At 32.9% G+C, this 24,630-nt stretch overlaps 2 protein-coding genes across 3 annotated transcripts; one reads left to right on the top strand and one right to left on the bottom strand.

Moving 5' to 3' along the window:
* Window positions 1–1,651: 1,651 nt before the first annotated feature.
* On the bottom strand, window positions 1,652–14,740 carry LOC139487478 (putative ATP synthase subunit f, mitochondrial). Its single transcript, XM_071272310.1, has 4 exons — window positions 14,402–14,740; window positions 3,302–3,400; window positions 2,380–2,493; window positions 1,652–1,845 (listed from the first exon to the last, which is right to left on the bottom strand). Exons 1-4 carry the CDS (start codon window positions 14,640–14,642, stop codon window positions 1,817–1,819), a joined length of 483 nt encoding a protein of 160 aa, XP_071128411.1. The 5' UTR covers window positions 14,643–14,740; the 3' UTR covers window positions 1,652–1,816.
* A 189-nt stretch (window positions 14,741–14,929) lies between these two features.
* LOC139487477 (uncharacterized) lies at window positions 14,930–21,911 on the top strand. 2 transcript variants are annotated; one of them, XM_071272308.1, is made up of 2 exons: window positions 14,930–15,029; window positions 19,412–21,911. In XM_071272308.1, exon 2 carries the CDS (start codon window positions 19,635–19,637, stop codon window positions 20,958–20,960), a length of 1,326 nt encoding a protein of 441 aa, XP_071128409.1. In that variant the 5' UTR covers window positions 14,930–15,029; window positions 19,412–19,634; the 3' UTR covers window positions 20,961–21,911. The 2 variants fall into 2 exon arrangements, with proteins under 2 accessions (XP_071128409.1, XP_071128410.1); XM_071272309.1 differs by having other exon boundaries at window positions 14,936–14,986.
* The last annotated feature ends 2,719 nt before the right edge of the window (window positions 21,912–24,630 follow it).

The raw sequence follows: 24,630 nt of genomic DNA, 5'->3' as shown, positions 1-24,630 counted from the left end.
AAAATTTCATAGATTTCTATTTACTTAAACAAAAGTTATAGTGTGAAAACCAAAAGTATTCCGACGACGACGACGATGATGACGACGACGAAGCCAACATCATATCAATATATGACCAAATGCGGTCGTATAAAAAGTAAACCATTATAGGTCAATGTACGGCCTTCAACACAGAGCCTTGGCTCACACCGAACAACAAGCTATAAAGGGCTTCAAAACTACTAGTGTAAAACCATTCAAACAGGAAAACCAACGGTCTAATCTATATAAAAAAAACGAGAAACGAGATACACATATAAATTATTACATAAACAAGCGACAACTACTGCACATTAGATACATAGATGACCAAATATGAAGTCATTTTGCTTAGAAGTACATGTACTAGTGAAATGTTCACATCAAATATTTTTAAAAAGTATCTGCTAACAGGAAGTAGGTGTCAGACAGATTATTACAGTGATCACAGGTTACAATACATCCTAGAAAGCTGTTGACCAAATATAAAATTACGTGCAGTACTTCCTGTGAAGAAGTGTTGATGAAAATATTTGTTTGATGAAAGGATTGACAACTGCAGAACAAGAGGATTGCAATTTAGCCCCCTTTATTAGAATGAAGGTATAGTCATCATACAACAGGTATATTAGCTCAACTGATAGTAAGTATATTTTATTTTATCATTTCATCACCTTGCACTTTCACATTTTGACTGAACAGTTAGTTCAAAATTTTGACCAGTTGAACAGTTTGATTTGATAAAACAAATTGCAATTTGGTCAGAATTTTGAATGAGTTGCAATAGTCCGATAGCAACACTAACAGTCAAGTCACTGTAATACTATTAAAAATAATAACCAAAAACTGAAAAATTTCCTAAAAATTACCAATTTAGTGACATTCATCTGAAAATTTCAGGGCTTATAGCCCGTAGGTTATGAACACTTTTACTCATGTCAGATTTGCTCTAACTGCTTTGGTTTTTGAGATATAAGCCAAAAACTGCATTTTACCCCTATGTTCTACTTTTAGTCATGGTGGCCATGTTTTTTGACGAAAATAAAACACAAACTTTAATCTAGATACCATAAGGATCATTCAGTTTAAGTTTGGTTTGAATTGGTTCAGTAGTTTCAGAAGAGAAGATGTTTGAAGTAGTTTACACCAGACGGATGCCAAGTGATGGCTAAAGCTCACCGGAACAGCTAAAAATGCAACAAAAAGTTCATAAATGTATAAAAACAGCTCAAGTGTGTAAGAAAATAATTGATTATGAAAATGTATCACACAATATGACATGCTCACATGAAGCTGGATACCAAATTTATTTTCAGGTAGCTCAGATTTGTATTACTGAAAAAAATGTCAGAAAGATTGTACCAGAGACAGACTATGGATACCCAGACTAAGAACACCAATTAAAGCTTTATTCCTCTGCTTTTTGCAGGTTTTTTTATGTGCAAATACCAAATTTGAGTCATGGCAGATACCCCATATCCTTTCTTTTCTACATTCTATATATACCCCTCAATGAGCAACATCAATCATGTCCATATTGACATCTTTTTGGACAATCATGACAATCATGATAATCATGTCACCTTCTTCAACATTATTTACATTTAGTTTAAAGACAACTCCAAAACAGTCCTTGATTCCAAAATAGATTTATTAAACACAGATACCCTGTCCATCAGCTGTATCTTTTAATCTGTATGACTAAGAAATATGAACTCTTTATAACATTATCAGAATCTATTTAATAACACATTAATAAAGTTGTCTGATCACACATAAGTCTAATGTTTGTTCCTCCTTAATGGTACTTGGAGTGTCTTTCATTGGCTGAAAGAAAGAAAAAATATGGTTAGCACAATTTCTCTTGGTTGAATTATTTAGATATTTACAATTAATATACCTTGAAATAAAATATGAAAATCATAAAAATACCTTTCAAAAACATTTTTTTTTTATAGATCTAGAAATTTTTGGAAATAAATTCCAGACACAAACAAAATGAAATCAGTCATGTCAGTTAAAATGTGTAAATCTTTTTTTATAATTTTTACAATATTGGATGTTTTGATATCATGATTTTGATTGCATTTCATGCAATCTTTACCAGGTTTACCTAAAAAATCTATGAAGTACAAATGAATGTTTATCTATGATAAAATAAGTGAGTTGTGTGAGTGCTACCATCTTGTCATTATTTATGGGGTTTTTTTTGTGGACTATTAAGTCTGTAAAATGGGATCGAATTCAGATATATATCATGTATATTGCATCAAATTTCTCTTTTTTTAATTTCTATATATGTAAGATTTTATATATAGGCTAAGAAATCACATTATGCATGTTATGTGTTAATATACATACAATATTTAGGATACTGCATGATGTAGAAATAGGTCATTCCCACAGCTCCATATAACCAGATAAAATACATTGAGGCTGCTGATGTCTTATATTTCTGCATAACAGTCCACATTCCTGTGAAAAAAATGAAATAATTATCTATAGTTATAGAATGTAGACAACTTAATTACACTGATATTGCTAGCGATCGTCATTTCGTAATTTAAGAAACAGTTTTCACAATGACGAAAGTATTTCAAATCATAATAGATATTAATTTTATGGGGGGGAGTGGCTGTTCATAACTTTTGTTACGTATGGACCAATATGGCAAATGACTGTATCGATAAGATTTTATATAAATTTCCTAAATACTTTTGATCAAAAGCATTGTTGGTAGAGAAAATTGGTAAATGTGTGTATAATATGTAGTACATGTAAAACACAAATGGGAATAGAATAACAAAATAATGATTTTATTTGAATGTTTGACACATTCCCCCATTTACGTTTTCAATTTTATGTACATGTATTGGAGTATATATTTCATTGATCAGTTTCTTGCAAAGTTCATAGATATCATAGGATGCATAGAATGTTATGCTACATGTTAATGAACTGTTTTTATTTTTGTGATAAAGTCTGGAAATTTGATGTGTGTTACAGTTAAGTCAGGACCAAAATATTTTTGACTGCAGGATAAATGCATTCTCAATAAACCAGATGTAGTATGATTGTTATTTGTATAAAGATTTGAACAATTACTGGTCACCCTACTTCCTTAGCAAAACTTATACTTACAGTAAGCTGGATAACAAAATGTGAAAAAAATTGAAACTATTGAACGATCTTATTTATACCGAATCTAAAACTAAAACTGCATACAGCAACCAGTGACAACCACTAGACCTGGGCTAATTATATAAGGTTTAATTGAACTTACTTCTACTAAGGACCATGGAGAATGGTCGCACACCCAACTGTCTACGACCAAACCACTTTGGTAGTTCTCCTAATTTACAGTCCCAGAAGGAAACATCAGCTAGAAAGTAAACAAGATTTTATATCATTTGAACACATGTATAGTACACAATCATTTATTATATTCTTTCAAGTACTCATTCTAAATTTGGCTTCTTCTTCATAACCTTGTAGGAAGGCCTCACAGTAAAACAATAAATAATTAGTGACATTAGGCAGCAACCATTTGATTTTCTGGGGGGGGGGGGGGGGGGGGGGGGGGGGGGGGGGGCTATGGTTTTTTTTGGAAAAAAAAGTTTGTTTCCAGTTTTTGGAGAAAAAAATAATTTGTTTTTGGTTCTGAGAAAAAAAAATTGTTTGTTTCACCCTCAGCTGCCACTATATGTAATGCTAAAATTGAAAGAAAAAAATTGTTTTCGACTTGTCACGGAAAAAATAGATTGTTTTTCGCCGCAGGCGAAAAAAATAATTGTCCAGAAAAAAAAACCCCATAGCCCCCCCAGAAAATCAAATGGTTGCTGCCTTATAGGCTCTTTCACGGTTACTGCAGCCATGTCGCAAATGGGGCAGATTTTCATAATGGAGGCAAAAATGGTTTAACCATTTGAAAAATAATTAAATAATACATCACCAGGGTTGTAATGGGAAGATCTTCAACATGTTTGAGAATTTACGGTAAAAAATGTTGCCAAATGACATTAAAGCATTTTTTGGTATATGACGATAAAATGTTCCCTTTCGTTGAGTCGATAAAAAAATCTACTAAATAAATAACGGTACATGTAACTATTTGAGACCTCTTACGAAGGATATTTTGACAAATCATTGTAAAATTTTGCCCAATTTGCCCCTGTAACAGACCTGTTTACCCACCATGATGTCTATCAGTAGAATTGTCAGTAGTTTTGCAATGTTGTCGGTAATACTTTCGAAGCGGCACGAACCATCCATTTTTGCAACAAAGATTATAACCTAAAATTTGCATGATTTGACAAAAGTTGAGCTAAAGTTTGGCATGTTTGGAATAAGTCAATACACGCAAATCTGGTATTCACTGCATGTGTACAAAAAATGTACTTATAAAGAAACAAGATATGTACGTTTAAAATTTCATTAATTATTTAATCTTCACAGTACAACACATTAAAAATACAAAACCTCAAAATAATAAACTCAATAGGGACTAGATTTCAATACTTATGACTATAAATATTATCAAGTTACTTTCAATACAAAGTTGCCAATAGTTAAGACTTCAAAAAGGTACTATGTACATCGTATTCAATTCACAGTTCAGAGTTCGCAGGATCTTTGTTCAGTTCGTTGTTTTCTAACGCAAGAAAAATCTTTTCACAATGTGTGCATCCTGATTCATGCTGTCCATGAATTATACTTGATCACTATCATTTTGCGCTTTATAGAGCAGCTATTCCCAGTCAAAAAAGTGCCTTTTAGACACCGATCACCCTAAACGGAAGCAACTATGATTTTTTTCAGGATTGTTAGAAAATCCGTGCTTTTTCTTGACGAATCCAAGTAATTCTATTTAAAAATCTGTGTAAAATATGGACAATCCGTTCAAGTAAACACCTCTGCTGTAACAGTAGAGAATACATGTATCTGACTGTTTCAAGCCCAACAGTAAAAGGTATTCTTAACCTCATACAAAATGTAACAGTGAAGTGGCCTCTTTTTTAGACGTTATGTATAGCATGTATACCTGGCTGCACGGTAGTCCAAATAATTATGACGTCTAGCATGTCTAGGAATTTTTTTTTAAAATTTTTTGCTTTGACCCTTTTCTGTCGACAAAAAAGGTCTATCATGTCTATGTAATGTGTCAAAGAAAAGAAAAAAACTTTCAAGGAGGGTCTCTGCACAGAAGAAAGCGAAATAAAATTGAACGAACAATTAAAAATGTCTTGCACGTTTATCTTTTTAACGATTTCACGAAACACAGGGAATATTGATCCTTTTTAACAGCTGCATGCATGTGAAATAAAAATGGTAAAACAGGTTGCACTAAAATAACCCTTTACCACCCTCTTCAAGACGTCATAATTGTTTGGACTATACTTGTAGTTGAACGGCTGCAGACACAGGCACTTGTCTCAGAATTTTTTTCCCTATATACCTTATTATAACACAAGGTACTTAACTTGCATTTTAGAAAAATGTCAGGTGGTAACAAAGTTCCGTTATATGCCGCTTTAGAGGCTGTCAACCCCACTAAAACTTGTTAATTTTGTTATATCGTAAATCTAAATTGATTTATCTTTATAATGGTGTAAAACATGCCTACATGTGTTGTCGGAATCATCCGTAGCAATCCTACCAAAGTATGTCAATCGTAATAATTTTGCAAACCGCTGAAGAATTGGCAATACACGTCCGCAGTAAATGATTTATTATAAAAATTGTTTTAATAAAAACTGTTAGTATTCGTATTAATAGAACTTATCATACAGTTAGTTAAATTGTATAATATACCGTGAAAAAAATATAACAAGTGTTGTTTGTGGTATGTCTAATAAGTTACAAATTTTCCCACGACGTCAATGTCTTGCAGACTATCTCTTGACTTTATGTATGAAATGAAACAAGATCAGATAACTCCGAGAATCAATTAGACTTTCCCATAGAATTGAACAATCGGAAACCGAGATATACAAGGAGACGTGACGCGTTTATTGCCAATTCTTCAGCGGTTTGCAAAATTATTACGATTGACATACTTTGGTAAGATTGCTACGGATGATTCCGACAACACATGTAGGCATGTTATACACCATTGTAAAGATAAATCAATTTAGATTTACGATATAACAAGTTTTAGTGGGGTTGACAGCCTATAAAGCGGTATATAACGGAACTTCGTTACCACCTGAAATTTTTTCTAAAATGCAAGTTAAGTACCTTGTGTTATAATAAGGTATATAAGAAATTTTTTTCTGAGACAAGTGCCTGTGGCTGCAGACTACAAAAATTTAATGATCTTTAATAAAACTACAAAGTACGAGTACAGATCAGTAACCGACACAGGTACAGTATTCGACAATCGATTGAATAGACAGTTTACAAAAATTACTATCTATTGTATAGTCAATTCAAATCAATTGACTACTGCTGTAGGATCAATCAATTGTTGTCGGTTTATTACTATCATTTGTAGTCAATTCAGTAAATCTATTCAATCAACCCTTTTTTTTTTTAAAGATAATTGTATTCAATCGTTACGATCGATAAAGAGTTGATCAACTCAGTCAACTCTATCTTTTGTATTTCAAGGGTCATGATCGTATCGATCGTGTTCAATCGTTACGATCGATTAAGAGTTGATCAACTCAGTCAACTCTATCTTTTGTATTTCAAGGGTCACGATCGTATCGATCGTGTTCAATCGTTACAATCGATTAAGAGTTGATCAACTCAATCAACTCTATCTTTTGTATTTCAAGGGTCACGATCGTATCGATCGTGTTCAATCGTTACGATCGATTAAGAGTTGATCAACTCAATCAACTCTATCTTTTGTATTTCAAGGGTCACGATCGTATCGATCGTGTTCAATCGTTACGATCGATTAAGAGTTGATCAACTCAATCAACTCTAACTTTTGTATTTCAAAGGTCACGATCGTATCGATCGTGTTCAATCGTTACGATCGATTAAGAGTTGATCAACTCAATCAACTCTATCTTTTGTGTTTCAAGGGTCACGATCGTATCGATCGTGTTCAATCGTTACGATCGATTAAGAGTTGATCAACTCAATCAACTCTATCTTTTGTATTTCAAGGGTCACGATCATATCGATCGTGTTCAATCGTTACGATCGATTAAATGTTGATCAACTCAGTCAACTCTATCTTTTGTATTTCAAGGGTCAAGATCGTATCGATCGTGCTCAATCGTTACGATCGATTAAGAGTTGATCAACTCAATCAACTCTATCTTTTGTATTTCAAGGGTCACGATCGTATCGATCGTGTTCAATCGTTACAATCGATTAAGTGTTGATCAACTCAATCAACTCTATCTTTTGTATTTCAAGGGTCACGATCGTATCGATCGTGTTCAATCGTTACGATCGATTAAGAATTGATCAACTCAATCAACTCTATCTTTTGTATTTCAAGGGTCACGATCGTATCGATCGTGTTCAATCGTTACGATCGATTAAGAGTTGATCAACGCAGTCAACTCTATCTTTTGTATTTCAAGGGTCAAGATCGTATCGATCGTGTTCAATCGTTACGATCGATTAAGAATTGATCAACTCAATCAACTATATCTTTTGTATTTCAAAGGTCACGATCGTATCGATCGTGTTCAATCGTTACAATCGATTAAGAGTTGATTAACTCAATCAACTCTATCTTTTATATTTCAAGGGTCACGATCGTATCGATCGTGTTCAATCGTTACGATCGATTAAGAGTTGATCAACTCAGTCAACTCTATCTTTTGTATTTCAAGGGTCACGATCGTATCGATCGTGTTCAATCGTTACGATCGATTAAGAGTTGATTAACTCAATCAACTCTATCTTTTATATTTCAGGGGTCACGATCGTATCGATCGTGTTCAATCATAACGATCGATTAAGAGTTGATCAACTCAGTCAACTCTATCTTTTGTATTTCAAGGGTCACGATCGTATCGATCGTTTTCAATCGTTACGATCGATTAAGAGTTGATTAACTCAATCAACTCTATCTTTTATATTTCAAGGGTCAAGATCGTATCGATCGTGTTCAATCGTTACGATCGATTAAGAGTTGATCAACTCAATCAACTCTATCTTTTGTATTTCAAAGGTCACGATCGTATCGATCATGTTCAATCGTTACGATCGATTAAGAGTTGATCAACTCAATCAACTCTATCTTTTATATTTCAAGGGTCACGATCGTATCGATCGTGTTCAATCGTTACGATCGATTAAGAGTTGATCAACTCAGTCAACTCTATCTTTTGTATTTCAAGGGTCACGATCGTATCGATCGTGTTCAACCGTTACGATCGATTAAGAGTTGATCAACTCAATCAATTATATCTTTTGTATTTCAAGGGTCACGATCGTATCGATCGTGTTCAATCGTTACAATTGATTAAGAGTTGATCAACTCAATCAACTATATCTTTTGTATTTCAAGGGTCACGATCGTATCGATCGTGTTCAATCGTTACGATCGATTAAGAGTTGATCAACTCAATCAACTCTATCTTTTGTATTTCAAGTGTAACGATCGTATCGATCGTGTTCAATCGTTACGATCGATTTAGAGTTGATCAACTCAGTCAACTTTACTTTTTGTATTTCAAGGGTCACGATCGTATCAATCGTGTTCAATCATTACGATCGATTAAGAGTTGATCAACTCAATCAACTCTATCTTTTGTATTTTAAGTGTCACGTTCGTATCGATCGTGTTCAATCGTTACGATCGATTAAGAGTTGATCAACTCAATCAACTCTATCTTTAGTATTTCAAGGTTCACGATCGTATCGATCGTGTTCAATCGCTACGATCGATTAAGAGTTGATCAACTCAATCAACTATATCTTTTGTATTTCAAGGGTCACGAAATAAAGATAAGAAAAAACTGAATAAATTCTACAGTACAAGCGCTGGAATGTTCTTCGCCATAAGACCATGTGGTATAATAGTTAGGTGTGATGAAATGTACAGTCATGAATCATTAACGCAGGCTTTTTTATTCCTTCGAAAGGTATTTTTCAAAAATGGTGTATGCTCTGATAGATTGAAGTATATCGGTTATGATAGATCTTGTGAACTCGAACCATTTATAAGAAGGCTCGTACAGAACGAGGTACCAGGTGCTGAATGCATGTTAAGATCAGTAGACTTTTTAGTAGATATTTTTCATGTTATGAATCATACTAAATCTTGTTGTATGCCTTTACACAACAATCCCAAATGTGAATTCCACCCAAAACTAGAAAAGTTTGTAGATATACATGGTTCAAACACAGAGAGTTGTGAACAAGCATTCAAGAGACTTAAACAGATTTAAGCATTCAACAAGGATGATGACCCGGAAAAAAAGAAAACTATTCTTCATTAACATAAACAATGACTTTAATGAAAGGACAGAAGAAAAGAGTAGTTAAGCTATACAAATTTATAATATGCAAAAGACTGTTAATATTGAAATTATATGTTAACTATGTTATGTTCTATTTGCGATTCAAACAAATGGTATAATGTGGCACTTCAACACGCATTGGCTCACACCGAACTGCAAGCTATCAAGGGCCCCAAAATGACTAGTGAATCAAAGAGCTGAATAGCTCTGAGGGGAAAGACGGCCATTGTCTCTTTTTTTTTGTGGGGGGGGGGGGGGTATCTTTTGATAGTCTTCATATAAAGAATGAAAAAAGAACAGCTAGAACATGTAGAAAGGTTGACAATATTGAAGTCAATTGTTGTTTAATCTAACTTTGTTTCCTTAGTTTAGGATTCAATTTGGACCAAGAGATCTGCATCTTCTAAATCTAAAGAGCTGAAACATTCGATTAAAGTTGATAGTTAATTATGTTAAATTCAACTGATTTCTGTCATTTAACAACAACTACAATGTTTTCTGAAATCTTAATGGTGTACCACTGAACTGCAGGCTAGGCCATTTTCCATTTTTTATGACAGTACTCTAAGATTTTTAATTTTTTTCTTACGAAAGTTAGGACTGAAAAATCCATTTAATTTTAAATTTCCATTGATAAAGTTCCCAGTTACAACTCTCATCACAGGGATACAGGTACTAATAAAAAATAATATGATTGATGTAAACTGTGTGAAGCTTGTTTCCAGATCCTACATTTTGAAATATTTGTAAATTTCATGAATAAATAGAATTAAACTATAATATGCAACTTTTTTTTAATTTATTTTTTTATCAGTACAATGCTTTATTTGTTGGTACCAAGGATTGGTATAGCCTATAGAAGGGAAATGTTTAGAAAAGTGTTTAAAGTCAATCTATTCATTTGTGTGTTTCCTTCTCATCAATCTCAGTAAAATTTGTTGAGGGTTTTCCACACTATAAAAACAAAATGAATGATGTGAGGGAATGTCACTCTGGTCAACCCCATAGGGGATTGACGGCTTGAAGTCGTCTTTCCCCAAAAACAATTTAAACAGCAAAAGCAGCAGCCTAATTTGTATACAAAATAAGAAACGAGAAACACTTATGAACCATAACAACAAACGACAACTACTGAACAGCAGACTTCTGACCAAGGACATTTGTAAAATGTTGAAGTCCGTACATTGTTATTTCGATGGAGTGTTGTCTCAATGGCACTAATACCACATCTTCTTATTTATATGTGTAAGCCTCAAATCTATGTCCGGCCTCAAATCTATGTCCTTTCCGCAAAACTATGTCCTTTTTAATATTGCGTCATAGACGTTCCAAATATCTATGTCCTTTATTGTCTCAAATCTATGTCCTGTATTGTCTCACATCTATGTCTTTTATTTACTCAAATCTATGGCCATTTTTGGCTCAAATCTATGTCCTTTCATCGACGTAAAACATAACAAAACGTCATCAAGTAAACAATGAAAAGTTAACAATAACAGGTGTAAGTACGGCCTTCAACACGGAGCATTAACTCACACCGAACAAACATAGTACAAGTGGTTTATATGACAAAAGCAAGGTTAACATTTTAACTATTACTTCACATGATTTAAAATTGCTTTATGATTTGTCTTTAAAACTGGAGGAAAATCTGTTATGAATAGTGTACTGATAGGAAATTTTCAAAAATTTGTCTTTAAAACTGGAGGAAAATCTGTTATGAATAGTGGATTGATGGAATATTTTCAAAAACGTCAACTATAGAGATTTATCCTCTTGAAATGTTTTCTGACAATTATCAGGATATCTTTACTCCTACTATTGTGGAATATTTACAATTCAAAACAAATCCAGCCACGAACAAAGGGACTTCGGTGTTGACATCTAGTTTCTGGAGAGAAGGGATATGCCAAAACATAAAGAATGATTCTTCTCGGGGAAATATTTTCGTTATTAAAGATATTATTACAAGTTTTACATTTAAACTAAATAGATATCAGCTAAGACCAAACAATTGAAATATGTTCTTTTGTGATCCACAAATATTTCAATTAAAAATATAAAAAACGTTTTATTTTTTAACAATTTAAAATGATTTTTTGATACTAGTATTCAAGAAAAAACATAGATAAAGTGGTATAAATGTCAATGAAACAGCTATATGAATAAATTCAAAGACAAAACGAAGTAAGTTGAAGTTGCAAACAAATATTCATTCTTTACTGTCTTTTTGAGTAAAATTACTATGGTTTTGTGGTTTCATTCTTAAAGACGGCATACATATCACATCTTCTTTTTTATATACAATAATAACACACGCATCATATGTAAAGATTTTAACCTAACACATGAAAAAAGACTTAATAAAACAAAAGCATATACGACTGTACTTGACACAATATCATAAATACCAGCTAAATAATTTAGCTGGATTTTCTTAAACGTATACTATACTTCGGCTCTTGCATATACATGGATAACACATACCATCTTAATATTGAATTATGGGAAAGTACTTAATAAAATAAGTAAAGGGCTGCGCTTTAGCGCATGATACGCCCGTTGCTCTTTTAACTTGTCTTTTATGCTTTAAATGAATTTATATGATCAACTAGAAATATATATACAAATCAAAAGGGATGTTACATTAATATATTCACCAAAGTTTCATAAAATCCCCCTTTTTAAGTATAAAAATTCATTACTTAAGAAAACGTAAAATCTAAAATTTATAAAAATGGAAAGGGAGCTTATGTCAATAGATATAAACAATTTATCAAAGTTGCATAAAATTTTGTGAAAGTGTTAGTTATTGTCCCAAAATTGGAAAATCCCCCCTTTTTTAAGCATAAAAATTCATAACACGGAAACGTAAAATCTGAAATTTATAAAAATTGAAAGGGAGCTTACATCAATAGATATAAACAATTCACCAAAGTTTCATGGACATTGGTGAAAGCCTTTTTGAGTTATTGTCCGAAGTGTTGAAAATCCCCCTTTTTTTATGAATAAAGCCCCATAAATCCAAAACTTAAAATCTGAAATTTATAAAAATTGAAAGGGAGCTTACATCAATAGATATAAACAATTCACCAAAGTTTCATGGACATTTGTGAAAGCCTTTTTGAGTTATTGTCCGAAGTGTCGAAAATCCCCCTTTTTTTATGAATAAAGCCCCATAAATCCAAAACTTAAAATCTGAAATTTATAAAAATTGAAAGGGATCTTACATCAATAGATATAAACAATTCACAAACGTTTCATGGACATTGGTGAAAGCCTCTTTGAGTTATTGTCCGAAGTGTTGAAAATCCCCCCTTTTTTATGAATAAAGCCCCATAAATCCAAAACTTAAAATCTGAAATTAAAAAAAAACGAAAGGGAGCTTACGTCAATAGATATAAACAATTCACTTAAGTTTCATGGAAATTGGTGAAAGTGTTTTTGAGTTATTGTCCGAAGTGTGGACGACGGACGGACGGACAGACGGACGGAGACAGACGGACGGTTGGACAACGGTATACCATAATACGTCCCGTCTAAAAGACGACGGGCGTATAAAAACCTATAAAGCCGAACTTATTAGACGGGCATAAATTTGCGCATGGCGAAACAAATTGCAAAAAAAATTTAAAACATAACACAGATTTGAGACCTTATCTTTCTTATTACGGACACAGATTTGCGAATGACGTTGCGATTAAAAATCGGACACAGATTTGAGGTAGAACCATTTTTTACGGACATAGATTAGCGATTGACGTCACGATGGGGCATAGATTTGAAAAACGGACACAGATTTGAGGTCGTACACAGATCTGAGGTTTACATATGTATATATAAAAAATAACAAATCCTTGCAAAAAATACATACTCAGTATACTATTTGCAGTTATAATTATATGAAAACCGTTTTATAATATTTATTTCCACCTATGTTGTCGAATGCACAAGTCTTTTTGGAGTACGCTTCACCAAAGCCTTCCATTGGTAACGATCAAGTTGTTGCATTTCTTATTAAGTTGGTTGAGTTGAATTTTGGTAATCAATTGTGATCAATCGTATCGATCGTTACGATCGAGTAGTTGTATTTCGTATTGAGTTGATTGAGTTGATTTTTGGTAATCAATCGTGATCAATCGTATCGATCGTTACGATTGAGTGTTTGTATTTCGTATTGAGTTGATTGAATTGATTTTTGGTAATCAATCGTGATCAATCGTATCGATCGTTACGATCTAGTCGTTGTATTTCGTATTGAGTTGATTTTTGGTAATCAATCGTGATCAATCGTATCGATCGTTACGATTGAGTGTTTGTATTTCGTATTGAGTTGATTGAGTTGATTGAGTTGATTTTTGGTAATCAATCGTGATCAATCGTATCGATCGTTACGATCGAGTCGTTGTATGTCGTATTGAGTTGATTGAGTTGATTTTTGGTAATCAATCGTGATCAATCGTATCGATCGTTACGATTGAGTGTTTGTATTTCGTATTGAGTTGATTGAGTTGATTTTTGGTAATCAATCGTGATCAATCTTATCGATCGTTACGATCAAGTCGTTGTATTTCGTATTGAGTTGATTGAGTTGATTTTTGGTAATCAATCGTGATCAATCGTATCGATCGTTACGATTGAGTGTTTGTATTTCGTATTGAGTTGATTGAGTTGATTTTTGATAATCAATCGTGATCAATCGTATCGATCGTTACTATCGAGTGTTTGTATTTCGTATAGAGTTGATTGAGTTGATATTATATAATCAATCGTATCTATCGTAACGATCTATGGTTTGTACTTTTTAGTTAGTTGATAGAATTGAAAACTTGTTATCAATCGTGATCAATCGTATCAATCGATGTTTTAAAGTCAATTGTTATTGTATCAATCGATTGTCGAATACTGTACCTTAATGCAGTAACCATAATTTGAACCTTAGTTTTTACCTTTTGCATAATTCCGTGATGGATAATATGGACCATGTACCCTTGGGTTGAATTCTTTAGGGTATGTTCCAGCTCCAAAATACTGAAAAAGTTTAGGCAATGCTTGTGTAAATCCTGTGCCCTTGCCGAATTTTTTCTGTATATTTTCCCAACTGGTCTCTCCGGGAACCTGTCTGTCACGTTTAGATGTTACTTCTACTAATTTCTTTGGCAATTCCTCAATTTCTTGTTTAATACCCATGATGGACACTGCAGATAAATAAGGTCCAACTTGGTTTGTGAGTGTCCTTGCCCGGTGCCCTCAGACCTCTTATCTGGTACCGAAAAACAACAAAAAGAAACAGGGAACCACGTCAGAAACGCATCCGCACAACTTTCAAGCGTTATTTTCACATGTGCTCTTACAAAATGAATATCATCATTCATTAAATATATATAAAATCGTTAATTGATCTTAAATTGTTCAGAAAATTAATAAAAATTATAAAACATTTATTAAAACGAGAACTATTTTTACATGTAACAATATCCGTTTTGTTGAAAATATTCCTCCTAAAGTAAACTGTTCATTCAACATTATTACTGGTAATGTTTCAATTTTATTGATGAAAATATGAGATAGAAAATGGTAACTATAATATTAGGCTGCTGTCGGCACCACGATTACAAAATACCCTTTCATAATACGGAAAATAATACTCCTTCAAAAATCCAATGCAAAATTATTTTAGTGACACTGTCAGTGTAATTTTTCTAATTCAGTAACTGTTTTACAGAATACAGGATACTGTATTGACAAAAAAAATATCTGCTTCTGTCACTACAATCAACGAACTGATTATACGTTCATGGATTTAGAGCGCATACTCATGACTCATGGTACTGCTTGAACTATACACCTTTGAATAATCACTATTTGTCCACAATTACTGCACATCGCACAGGTTCACGCATAATTTTGATGTCATAATACAAAAATATCTGATGCCACAATGGTAAAGTTATTGTTGTATGGCGTCAAGAGTTCAAGTAGGACAGATTCTTTGGTCTGCCGGGAATATCTGTGAGCCATAATGAGGTTCACTGTATATTGGGTATATTGGGTGTTATATGAGGATTACTTTCAAGTGCATTCTTCCCAAGAACCATCTTGAGCATTCCAATACTTGATGATTCATGTTCTTTGGGAGAATGAGTTTTTGTGGTAATCAGTAAATAGCAGGATACTGATTGAAACTGGAAGCATTTGTTGTTGCAATCTTTTCAAACTGTCTGTTTTAAGGTGTTAACTGTAGCCAGAGACATATATACACATATGTATATATGTCTCTGCTGTAGCATTGTGCAAAAGGTGTACTTTTTTTTTTCTTCTGCATGTTCTGGTTAATTTTGCCACCAGGTTTCAAGTTTTCTGTTTTTGGTTCTTGTACTCCAAAATTTGTCCCCTTTATTGAGGGGCCTGATCGCTATCGTGATCAGATTTTCTACAGATTTTTTTTTGTTTTTATATTTTCGTGATCCATGATCTGTGAATCGTGATTGACAAAAAAATCAACTCATGAATCGTGATGAGACCCCCCATCAGGCCCCTCTTTTTAGCTCACCTGACCTGAAAGGTCAAGTGCTCACCTGACCTGAAAGGTCAAGTGAGCTTTTCTCATCACTTGGCGTCCGTCGTCCGTAAACTTTTACAAAAATCTTCTCCTCTGAAACTACTGGGCCAAATTCTACCAAACTTGGCCACAATCATCCTTGGGATATCTAGTTTAAAAAATGTGTGGCGTGACCCGTCAAACCAACCAAGATGGCCGCCATGGCTAAAAATAGAACATAGGGGTAAAATGCAGTTTTTGGCTTATAACTCAAAAACCAAAGCATTAAGAGCAAATCTGAAATGGGTAAAATTGTTTATCAGGTGAAGATCTATCTGCCCTGAAATTTTCAGACGAATCGGACAACGTGTTGTTGGGTTGCTGCCCCTGAAATGGTTATTTTAAGGAAATTTTGCAGTTTTTGGTTATTATCTTGAATACTATTATAGATAGAGATAAACTGTAAACAGCAATAATGTTCAGCAGAGTAAGACCTACAAATAAGTCAGCATGACCAAAATTGCCAGTCGACCCCTTAAGGAGTTATTGCCCTTTATAGTCAATTTTTAACAACTTTTCATCATTTTTTGTAACTTTTCTAAAAATCTTCTTCTCTAAAACTACTTTGCCAAATTTAATCAAACTTGGCGACAATTATCATTGTGGTTTATAGTTTAAAAAATGTGTCCGATGACCCAGCCTACCAAACAAAATGGCCGACATGGCTAAAATTAGAACATAGTGGTAAAATGCAGTTTTTGCTTTATATCTTTGAAACCAAGACATTTAGGGCAAATCTTTCAAGATTTTAATGTCCATCAGAATAAGATATATCCCCTCACAAAGTTTCAGTTGAATTGGACAACCTGTTGTTGGGTTGCTGCCCTTAAATTGGTTATTTTAAGAAAATTTTGCAGTTTTTGGTTATTATCTTGAATACTATTATAGATAGAGATAAACTGTAAACAGCAATAATGTTCAACAAAGTAAGATCTACAAATAAGTCAGCATGATCAAAATTGTTAGAGGACCCCCTAAGGAGTTATTGCCCTTTAGAGTCAATATTAAACAACTTTTCCTCATTTTTGTAACTTGTATAAAAATCTTTTCTAAAACTACTTGGCCAAATTTAACCAAACTTGGCCACAATCATAATACTAGGGTATCTATTTTTAAAAAGAGTGTCTTATGACCCCGCCTACCAACAAAGATGGCCGACATCAGTAAACACATTAACAGGTGAGCGACACAGGCTCTTGAGAGCCTCTAGTTTGGTCTTTAATTTGTATTTAGTTGACAAATGGTTGTTATAAATCTGATGATTTCCCTCTTTTCCTGAATCTGTGAACTGAAACAAAGTTACTATTTCTTTATTCTTGACTTTGTTGGGGTTCAGTGTTTCCATCTGTTGTTCTATAACTGGATTTGTTTTCACTTGAACCATTTATGAACTTTGAACAGAGGTATACTACCTTTTTTTTGTCCCAATGAAATTGAATACCAGTAACACACATGTATGACTAGTATATATTTGTTTAGGGGCCAGCTGAAGGATGCCTCCGGGTGCGGGAATTTCTCGTTACATTGAAGACCTGTTGGTGACCCTCTGCTGTTGTTTTTTATTTGGTCGGGTTGTTGTCTCTTTGACACATTCCCCATTTCCATTCTCAATTTTATGATAGTTTGGTTTTCATTGAACACCACTTCAGCTCGATTACATCATCTTCAATGTTATGCGATCTGAAAAGTACATTTTCAACTACAATTCTGCAATATTCATACATGTCATATCTCAAGTTGATAAGGTATTACAGGGCTTGTATTTCCTATCATGATTTCCTTGACAGAGGGATGCTAAACCAAGTATTCCAAGTGGAGATTGTTTAGCCATGTACCTTCAGTCATAGTTCATTGACTTTGAATATTTGCTAAACTTACATGTTAAAGTGTTGCTATTTTTTATTTCATCATTTGCATTATCGAAATTACAAAACAGCAAGACATAATATGATATCTCTGTGATAACAGTTTGTTCTTTTTAGTCATATGCATGGGGATGTTAGTTTATTCTTTTTACTTATCTTTTGTCTCTCTTGTCATTCTTGTTGATTGTTCTAACTTGTAAAGTGTGTTGATATGTTTTCTTTACACCTAACTATCACTTTATGCATTATATGATCCATGTTTTCAAAGCTCCTTTCAATTTCAGTGCTCTGATTTATAACAAACTCGAGTTTCTTTTCTACATCATTAACTTGATATGCAAATGATGATGATGGAAGTTTTTAACGACCTTGACTGGCTATACAGCCCTTGCACGGTTGGTAGGCAAATGAGTTACCGTAAATTGTAACCATTCATTATATAAGTCAGAGCTCAGACATAAACAAGTCGATTTTTGATTTTGACTTTAAGAAAAAGAAGTCAAAACATGTATTTATTATAAAAATGTGTATTCAATTTTAGACTTATCTAAGTCAGAAAATAACATACTTGTTTAGGTCTTTTATGTTGATGAAAAAACTTAATTTTACTTGGTGGCCAAAGTACACCACCTATGACAGCAAAAACCTGTCTGAGAGTTCACAAGGACTTGAGCTATCTATATTTAATTATCTTATTGAACATCCTTACTAAACACAGCTGTTTTACCTCATTAAGTGTGGTTCCAGGTGTTTGCATTGTAAGGTTAATTAACATTATCTCAGATTTTTTAGACTCTCATTCATATTTTTCTTTAGAAGACAAAGCATTGTCTTTCAAATGTTCAATGTTGTCATTATTTGATTTTATAGATGCATGACCTTTTTATAAATATGCGTGGGTCTTGAAGTTAACCAATTTTGATATCTAATCGACTTGTAGGAGTCGATATTTGCAACTTTTTGATTCTGGTCAATTATTTCTTGCTTAACAATATTTGACTTATTAAAGTCATATTTTGTCTTGCATTAAAGGGAGACAAATCCTAAAACTTACAAATTTAGACCTCTGTGAGTCAAAAGCAGATTCAGACTTATTTATGTCTGAGCTCTGACTGTATAACAGGTATCTTCTCAATTCAAACTTCTTAAATTGATGCTGAAGATCCAAACAACTTCTAAAAAACTGAACAGAATTGAGCAGTTGTGGTGTCAAAAACAATATTCAGACATTATTATTTCACAAGAAGTTTTTCACATACATGTACAGCATATACAGTTTATCAACAAGTATTCAGGTATTAAGTTACTGTTTCTAAGGCTGTGTAGGCGCCATATTTAAGATAGATAATCTTCAGATTAATAGGATGCTACATGTACATGATGTATTAGAGACAGAAAAAAAGTATTGTTTATCATAATCCTTATATATGTTATAGTAAAATTGTTCATAAAAATTTTGGAATATTTTATTCAATTTATAAATTATTTTTCAGGTATCTTACGAGGTTGAATAGAGACTAGACATGCTAGTGGATGAAAGAACCAATCAGTTGATGCATATTAATTATAATAAAACATTTTCCATAGAAAAACCTTGATGGACACATGATGGAGTATAAAATTCAACTTGCATAATAAAATGACAAATTACAAACTTTATTAAAGATGTAGAAACAGTAGAATAAAGGCTATAGATGGTATTGATTTGAATAAAAGATGTCTGACAGATTATCAGTGGTGTATCTCCCAAGTATATCTGTTGTTCAGATTCTATCGTATCTAACATGGGAGGATAAGATGGCGGTCTCATCAGCGTTTCCTATATGGGATATTATACTGTCATCAGCATCAGCTTGGCCCATTGTCCTGTATGAAAATGAACTGACAGAAAATGCTTACTTCATCCCTGAGAGAAGGTCACGCTTCATGTCTTGTATAAAGCAGTACGGCCAATATATAAAGAACATCACAATAGAATTTGCCTTTGAAGTAGGACATGATGGTCTAAACATATTCCAAGCTATATCTGAACATTGTGTTAATTTACAAGGTTTTTTACTTGTACAAGAATGGGAAGTCGGGAGTATTGGTATAGATCTTGATAGCTGTGCTATAGAATCAGTCTGTCAAATACTAGAGAAATGTACTAAGTTAAAATCTGTAGGAATCAATTATTGTGACAATGAATATCATGTAGAACAAGACATAGGACTCCTGGATGTTATAGTTAACAAGAACTTAGCCAATAAGATTACTCAATTGGAAATTTCCTGTATGCTCTTTTATGAAGATTTTGATCAGCGTGAATTTCCAGTGCTTACAAAATTTCCTAATCTTAAAAAATTACGAACACGACGAGAGATAATGACATCAGGCTTACTATTAGAATTGGTTAATAATTCATTACAAGAACTGACACTCGTGCAAGAAGAAGAATTGCCGTTCCCTTTACAAAATGATTTAAATGAGGATTTTTGGAAACTTGTATTAAAAAGCTGTCCTAATTTTAAACTGGATCTTGTGCTACGTTACCTTATGGTTATTAAAGAAAATTTTCCTCGTTCTATGCCTCTAAGGTGTCTGACTTTAGATGACCTAGCTAATATAGTGACTAAAGGTGTTTTAGATCATATAATAGATTGTTATCACAACACACTGACAACATTTAAATACACCAATTCTTTATTGGAAAATAACGAAGCTGGCGACAGAAGACTTCCATTTGCCCTCGTTGATATGATTAGACGATGTCCAAAGTTTAAGTGCTTACAATATGGTTTTCCTCTATCAAGTACTTCAGTGCTGCTTTTAGCTAGAATAAGAAAGCTAAAGACTTTAATTCTGCATGGTGTAGAAATATCTTATGAATATGATTGGCCAAAGAATCCTGACTGGCCACCAGAGTTTATCCATTGGTTGAAGGAATGTGGTTCTAGTCAAGGTAAACTAGAAAATACAGTATCAGGACTACAAGACAGGCAATGGAGATTGACATATGATCCTTTTACATTAGATGATCGACTTAATGCTTTATTCATATGATATAATTCACATGTATGATATATATATATATATGAGAGCAATTATCATTCTTGTGAGTAGATCAGCATGATCAGAAATGTCTTTTTTAAGTGATAGAATTCACATGTTTGATATGTATAATTGCAATTGTCATGCTTGTGAGTAGATCAGAAATGTCTTAAGTGATAGAATTCAGGGCTTTACTTTTAAACCCATTTTAGTTTTGGTAAGTTTAGTATTAGGCTACACTATATCATGCTGTGTAGCTATCAATGCTTACCTAGAATATTTACCCGGATCCAAATATTAATTATTTTTGAATAGTTTAAATATATATATTTTATTTTATAAGCTATGGTTCATGTATTACAATGTACGTACATTGTATGTAACATGTGTAAGATTCTTGCATGTTTCATGTTTATAAGTTGAGTTTCATATTAGGGTATAATTTATGATTGAAAGCTTTAAGGTTCTGCATTATAGTAATGTATATAAACATTATCATATATACATGTAATGATGAATGACCATGATTAGCATGATTAGAGAGAATAACCATGATAACAGAATCAGTCTTGAATATCTGTCATTTCTGACATGTCTGATAAGGCCAAATAAAAATATATGTGTGGTTCCAGTAACCCTACCGTCCCTACTTTTTCGGCTTAAAAATAGCCTACCCTAAAGATTTTATTGTCATTTTTCATTAAGCACCGTTAAAGTCAGAATGATGCTCCCATAGACTCAATGTAAAAAAAACCATAAAATAAAAAAAAATCCCTACCTACCTACCCTAACTTTTTTCCGGATGTAACTGGAACCACACATACTTTTTTATTTGGCCTAAGTAATTTAATAATGCCAAAATCCTTTTGAATAGAATGAATTCACATTATTGCTACATAAATAAAATGTGATACATACTGTAATCATTAATGATTCACATTTGTGATAAAAATGTTTATTTCATGCAGTGTTTTTCTCTTATTTTGTCCATATTTAATATCACTTTTATACATGATATACTGGACACATGCATCACAACATCATCCTTTGGCCCCACCATAACTAAAACTTGAATTACCTGGTATACACAAACACATGATGAATAGTTATATCTGCAGCTAATACCAGCTATACAACCTACTCTTGGTTACAAGCATTTTTATGCCCCACCTACAATAGTAGAGGGGCATTATGTTTTCTGGTCTGTGCGTCCGTTCGTTCGTTTGTTCATCTGTTTGTACGTCCATCTGTCCTGCTTCAGGTTAAAGTTCTTGGTCAAGGTAGTTTTTGATGAAGTTGAAGTCCAATCAATTTAAAACATAGTACACATTTTCCCTATGATATGATCTTTCTAATTTCAATGCCAAATTAGAGTTTTTAGTATTTTTTTACCCCAATTTCACGGTCCATTGAACATAGAAAATTATAGTGCAAGTGGGGCATCCGTGTACTGGGGACACATTCTTGTTCAACAGAAGTTTCAAAGTACATGTAGCATCTTTTAAGCACCAAGTCATTATTTAAACAGGATATGTACATGGCTTGAGTTGGTCAGATTTGACATTTCTGTTTATACAAAAATAAGATCCAAAGAACACAGACAACTGATGTAAACAGACATAAAAAATATTACATGGTAAGACATCCCTTACAAGTAAATAGAAATTAAATGTGAACAAATTTAACAGAAACTATCAGATTTGCCGCCAATTTTTTTTTCTTCAAATGACATAAAACTAAGATATGACACAAAACTACCACTAAAAAGGTTCTAGTTCAAGCTAATTTTCTAGACTGGGCTTACTCTGAAGTTTGAGAGACTTTTAAGGACTTGCTTGTGTCGAAATACTAAAAAGATCATACAGAAAAACAATTTTATTAAGAATTTTTCACTTGGAAATGCTGTGCAGGGTGTTTTAATCCATCTCTTCAACATATGTGTGTATAACTTTTTGACAAAGAGAGATAACTCAATTTAAAACAGTTCTTGATTTTATATACACCTTTGATTGTGGCCTATTTTTATTGTCCAGCCCGACTTTTTTCGCAGAAAGCTCGACAGGGATAGTGTTCCAGCGGCAGCTAGGGTAGAAGCTTTAGCTAACTTCTTAAAAACTTTATATTTTAAAGGTGGAAGACCTGGATGCTTCATACTTTGTATATAGATTCCATTTGTCACATACATACCTCATTTTTACGGTTAACATAATCCAAGAAAAGAAGGTAAATGTCAAATAAACCAAACAAGAAATACATGTACACATAAAAATAATTCAATACACCAAATATAATTGACCTATTGCCTATAGTTTTTTAGACAATACAATACATTATGCTTTATTTAAAAACATTCCGTCACATTGACATGTGAAACAAGAGGTAAATACATACAAAATACAATCATAGAAATAAATAAAACAGACAACCAAGAAAACTAAACAAACATTAAACAGTGAACCATGAAAATGAGGTCAAGGTCAGACAGACAGGTACACCTTACAATCAATCTATGCATTAAATAAAGTTGACCTATTGCTTTTAGTATCTTAGAAACAAAACTTAACTATGAAAACTTAACATTGACCAATAAACCATCAAAATGAGATCAAGGTCAGATGATACCTGACAGACAGACATGTACAACTTACAATCATTTCATACAACACTGCTTATAGTTTAAGGAAAACAGACCAAAACACAAAAACTTAACACTGGGCAATGAACCGTAAAAATGAAGGCAAAGTTGAAATGTCCACAAAAGATGGGGAAAGATTTATGACTCAAAAGATCTTTTTTAGAGATGAACCTTAACCAAACTTTTAAGTTATATTTAGTGTGACCTAGGTACTCACTAAACCAGATGCTCGGCAGGGCACAGCTTTATACGACCGCAGAGGTCGAACCCTGAACGGTTGGGGCTAGTATGGACACAACATTCAAACTGGATACAGCTCTGAATTTGGATTGTGATTAAATAGTTGACACAGCATAGGTTTCTGACACAGAATGAATGTGGTCTAATGAACTTAAATGTTTTTTTTTGCTTTTGAGCAATTCACAATGCTGTTGAATATTAATCCTTTGATATTTGAAGAAATTTTCTTTTTCATTTCTGAAATCTGAAATAAGAAAAATTGAACCCCAACAAATTTTTTTACCTCCCCTTTCCCTTATTCAAAAAATGATCTCAATTCAAATTTATAATGGAGTTTTCAACAATAACTACTCATTTAAATACATCATAAAATATAAAATGTCATACAGTCATGATTTAAGTTGATTTGACTACTATTCTGGACAAAGAAAGATAACTCCAATGCAACATTTTATATTGGCAAATTTCCAATAAAGTTCATTAAACTAAAGTTTTTGGCAAATTTCCAATGGAATTTATTAATAACGAAGTTTTGGTAAATTTCCAATATATATAATTTAAGAGCAGTTTAGGTGAGCTATTAAAATGAGTTTCAATTACCAACCTTACACTGCTTTTAAATTATGTTTTGTACTTAAGTAATTGTCCATTAACCTGGAAACCCTTTTCATCCCTTTTTTGCACCTTATTCCTTAACGGTTTGAGCCATAACTTCCAAAGACAATTCTTACCATCCCTTTGTGATATTCCAATATCCAAAATCTAAATACATGGTTAGATTCATCATATCAAAGATACCCATATATT

This window comes from Mytilus edulis, chromosome 9 (genome assembly GCF_963676685.1).
Source record: "Mytilus edulis chromosome 9, xbMytEdul2.2, whole genome shotgun sequence".
Taxonomy (NCBI): domain Eukaryota; kingdom Metazoa; phylum Mollusca; class Bivalvia; order Mytilida; family Mytilidae; genus Mytilus; species Mytilus edulis.
The sequence above is the reverse complement of the archived record's forward strand: the minus strand, read 5'-3'. Positions and strand labels throughout refer to the sequence as shown.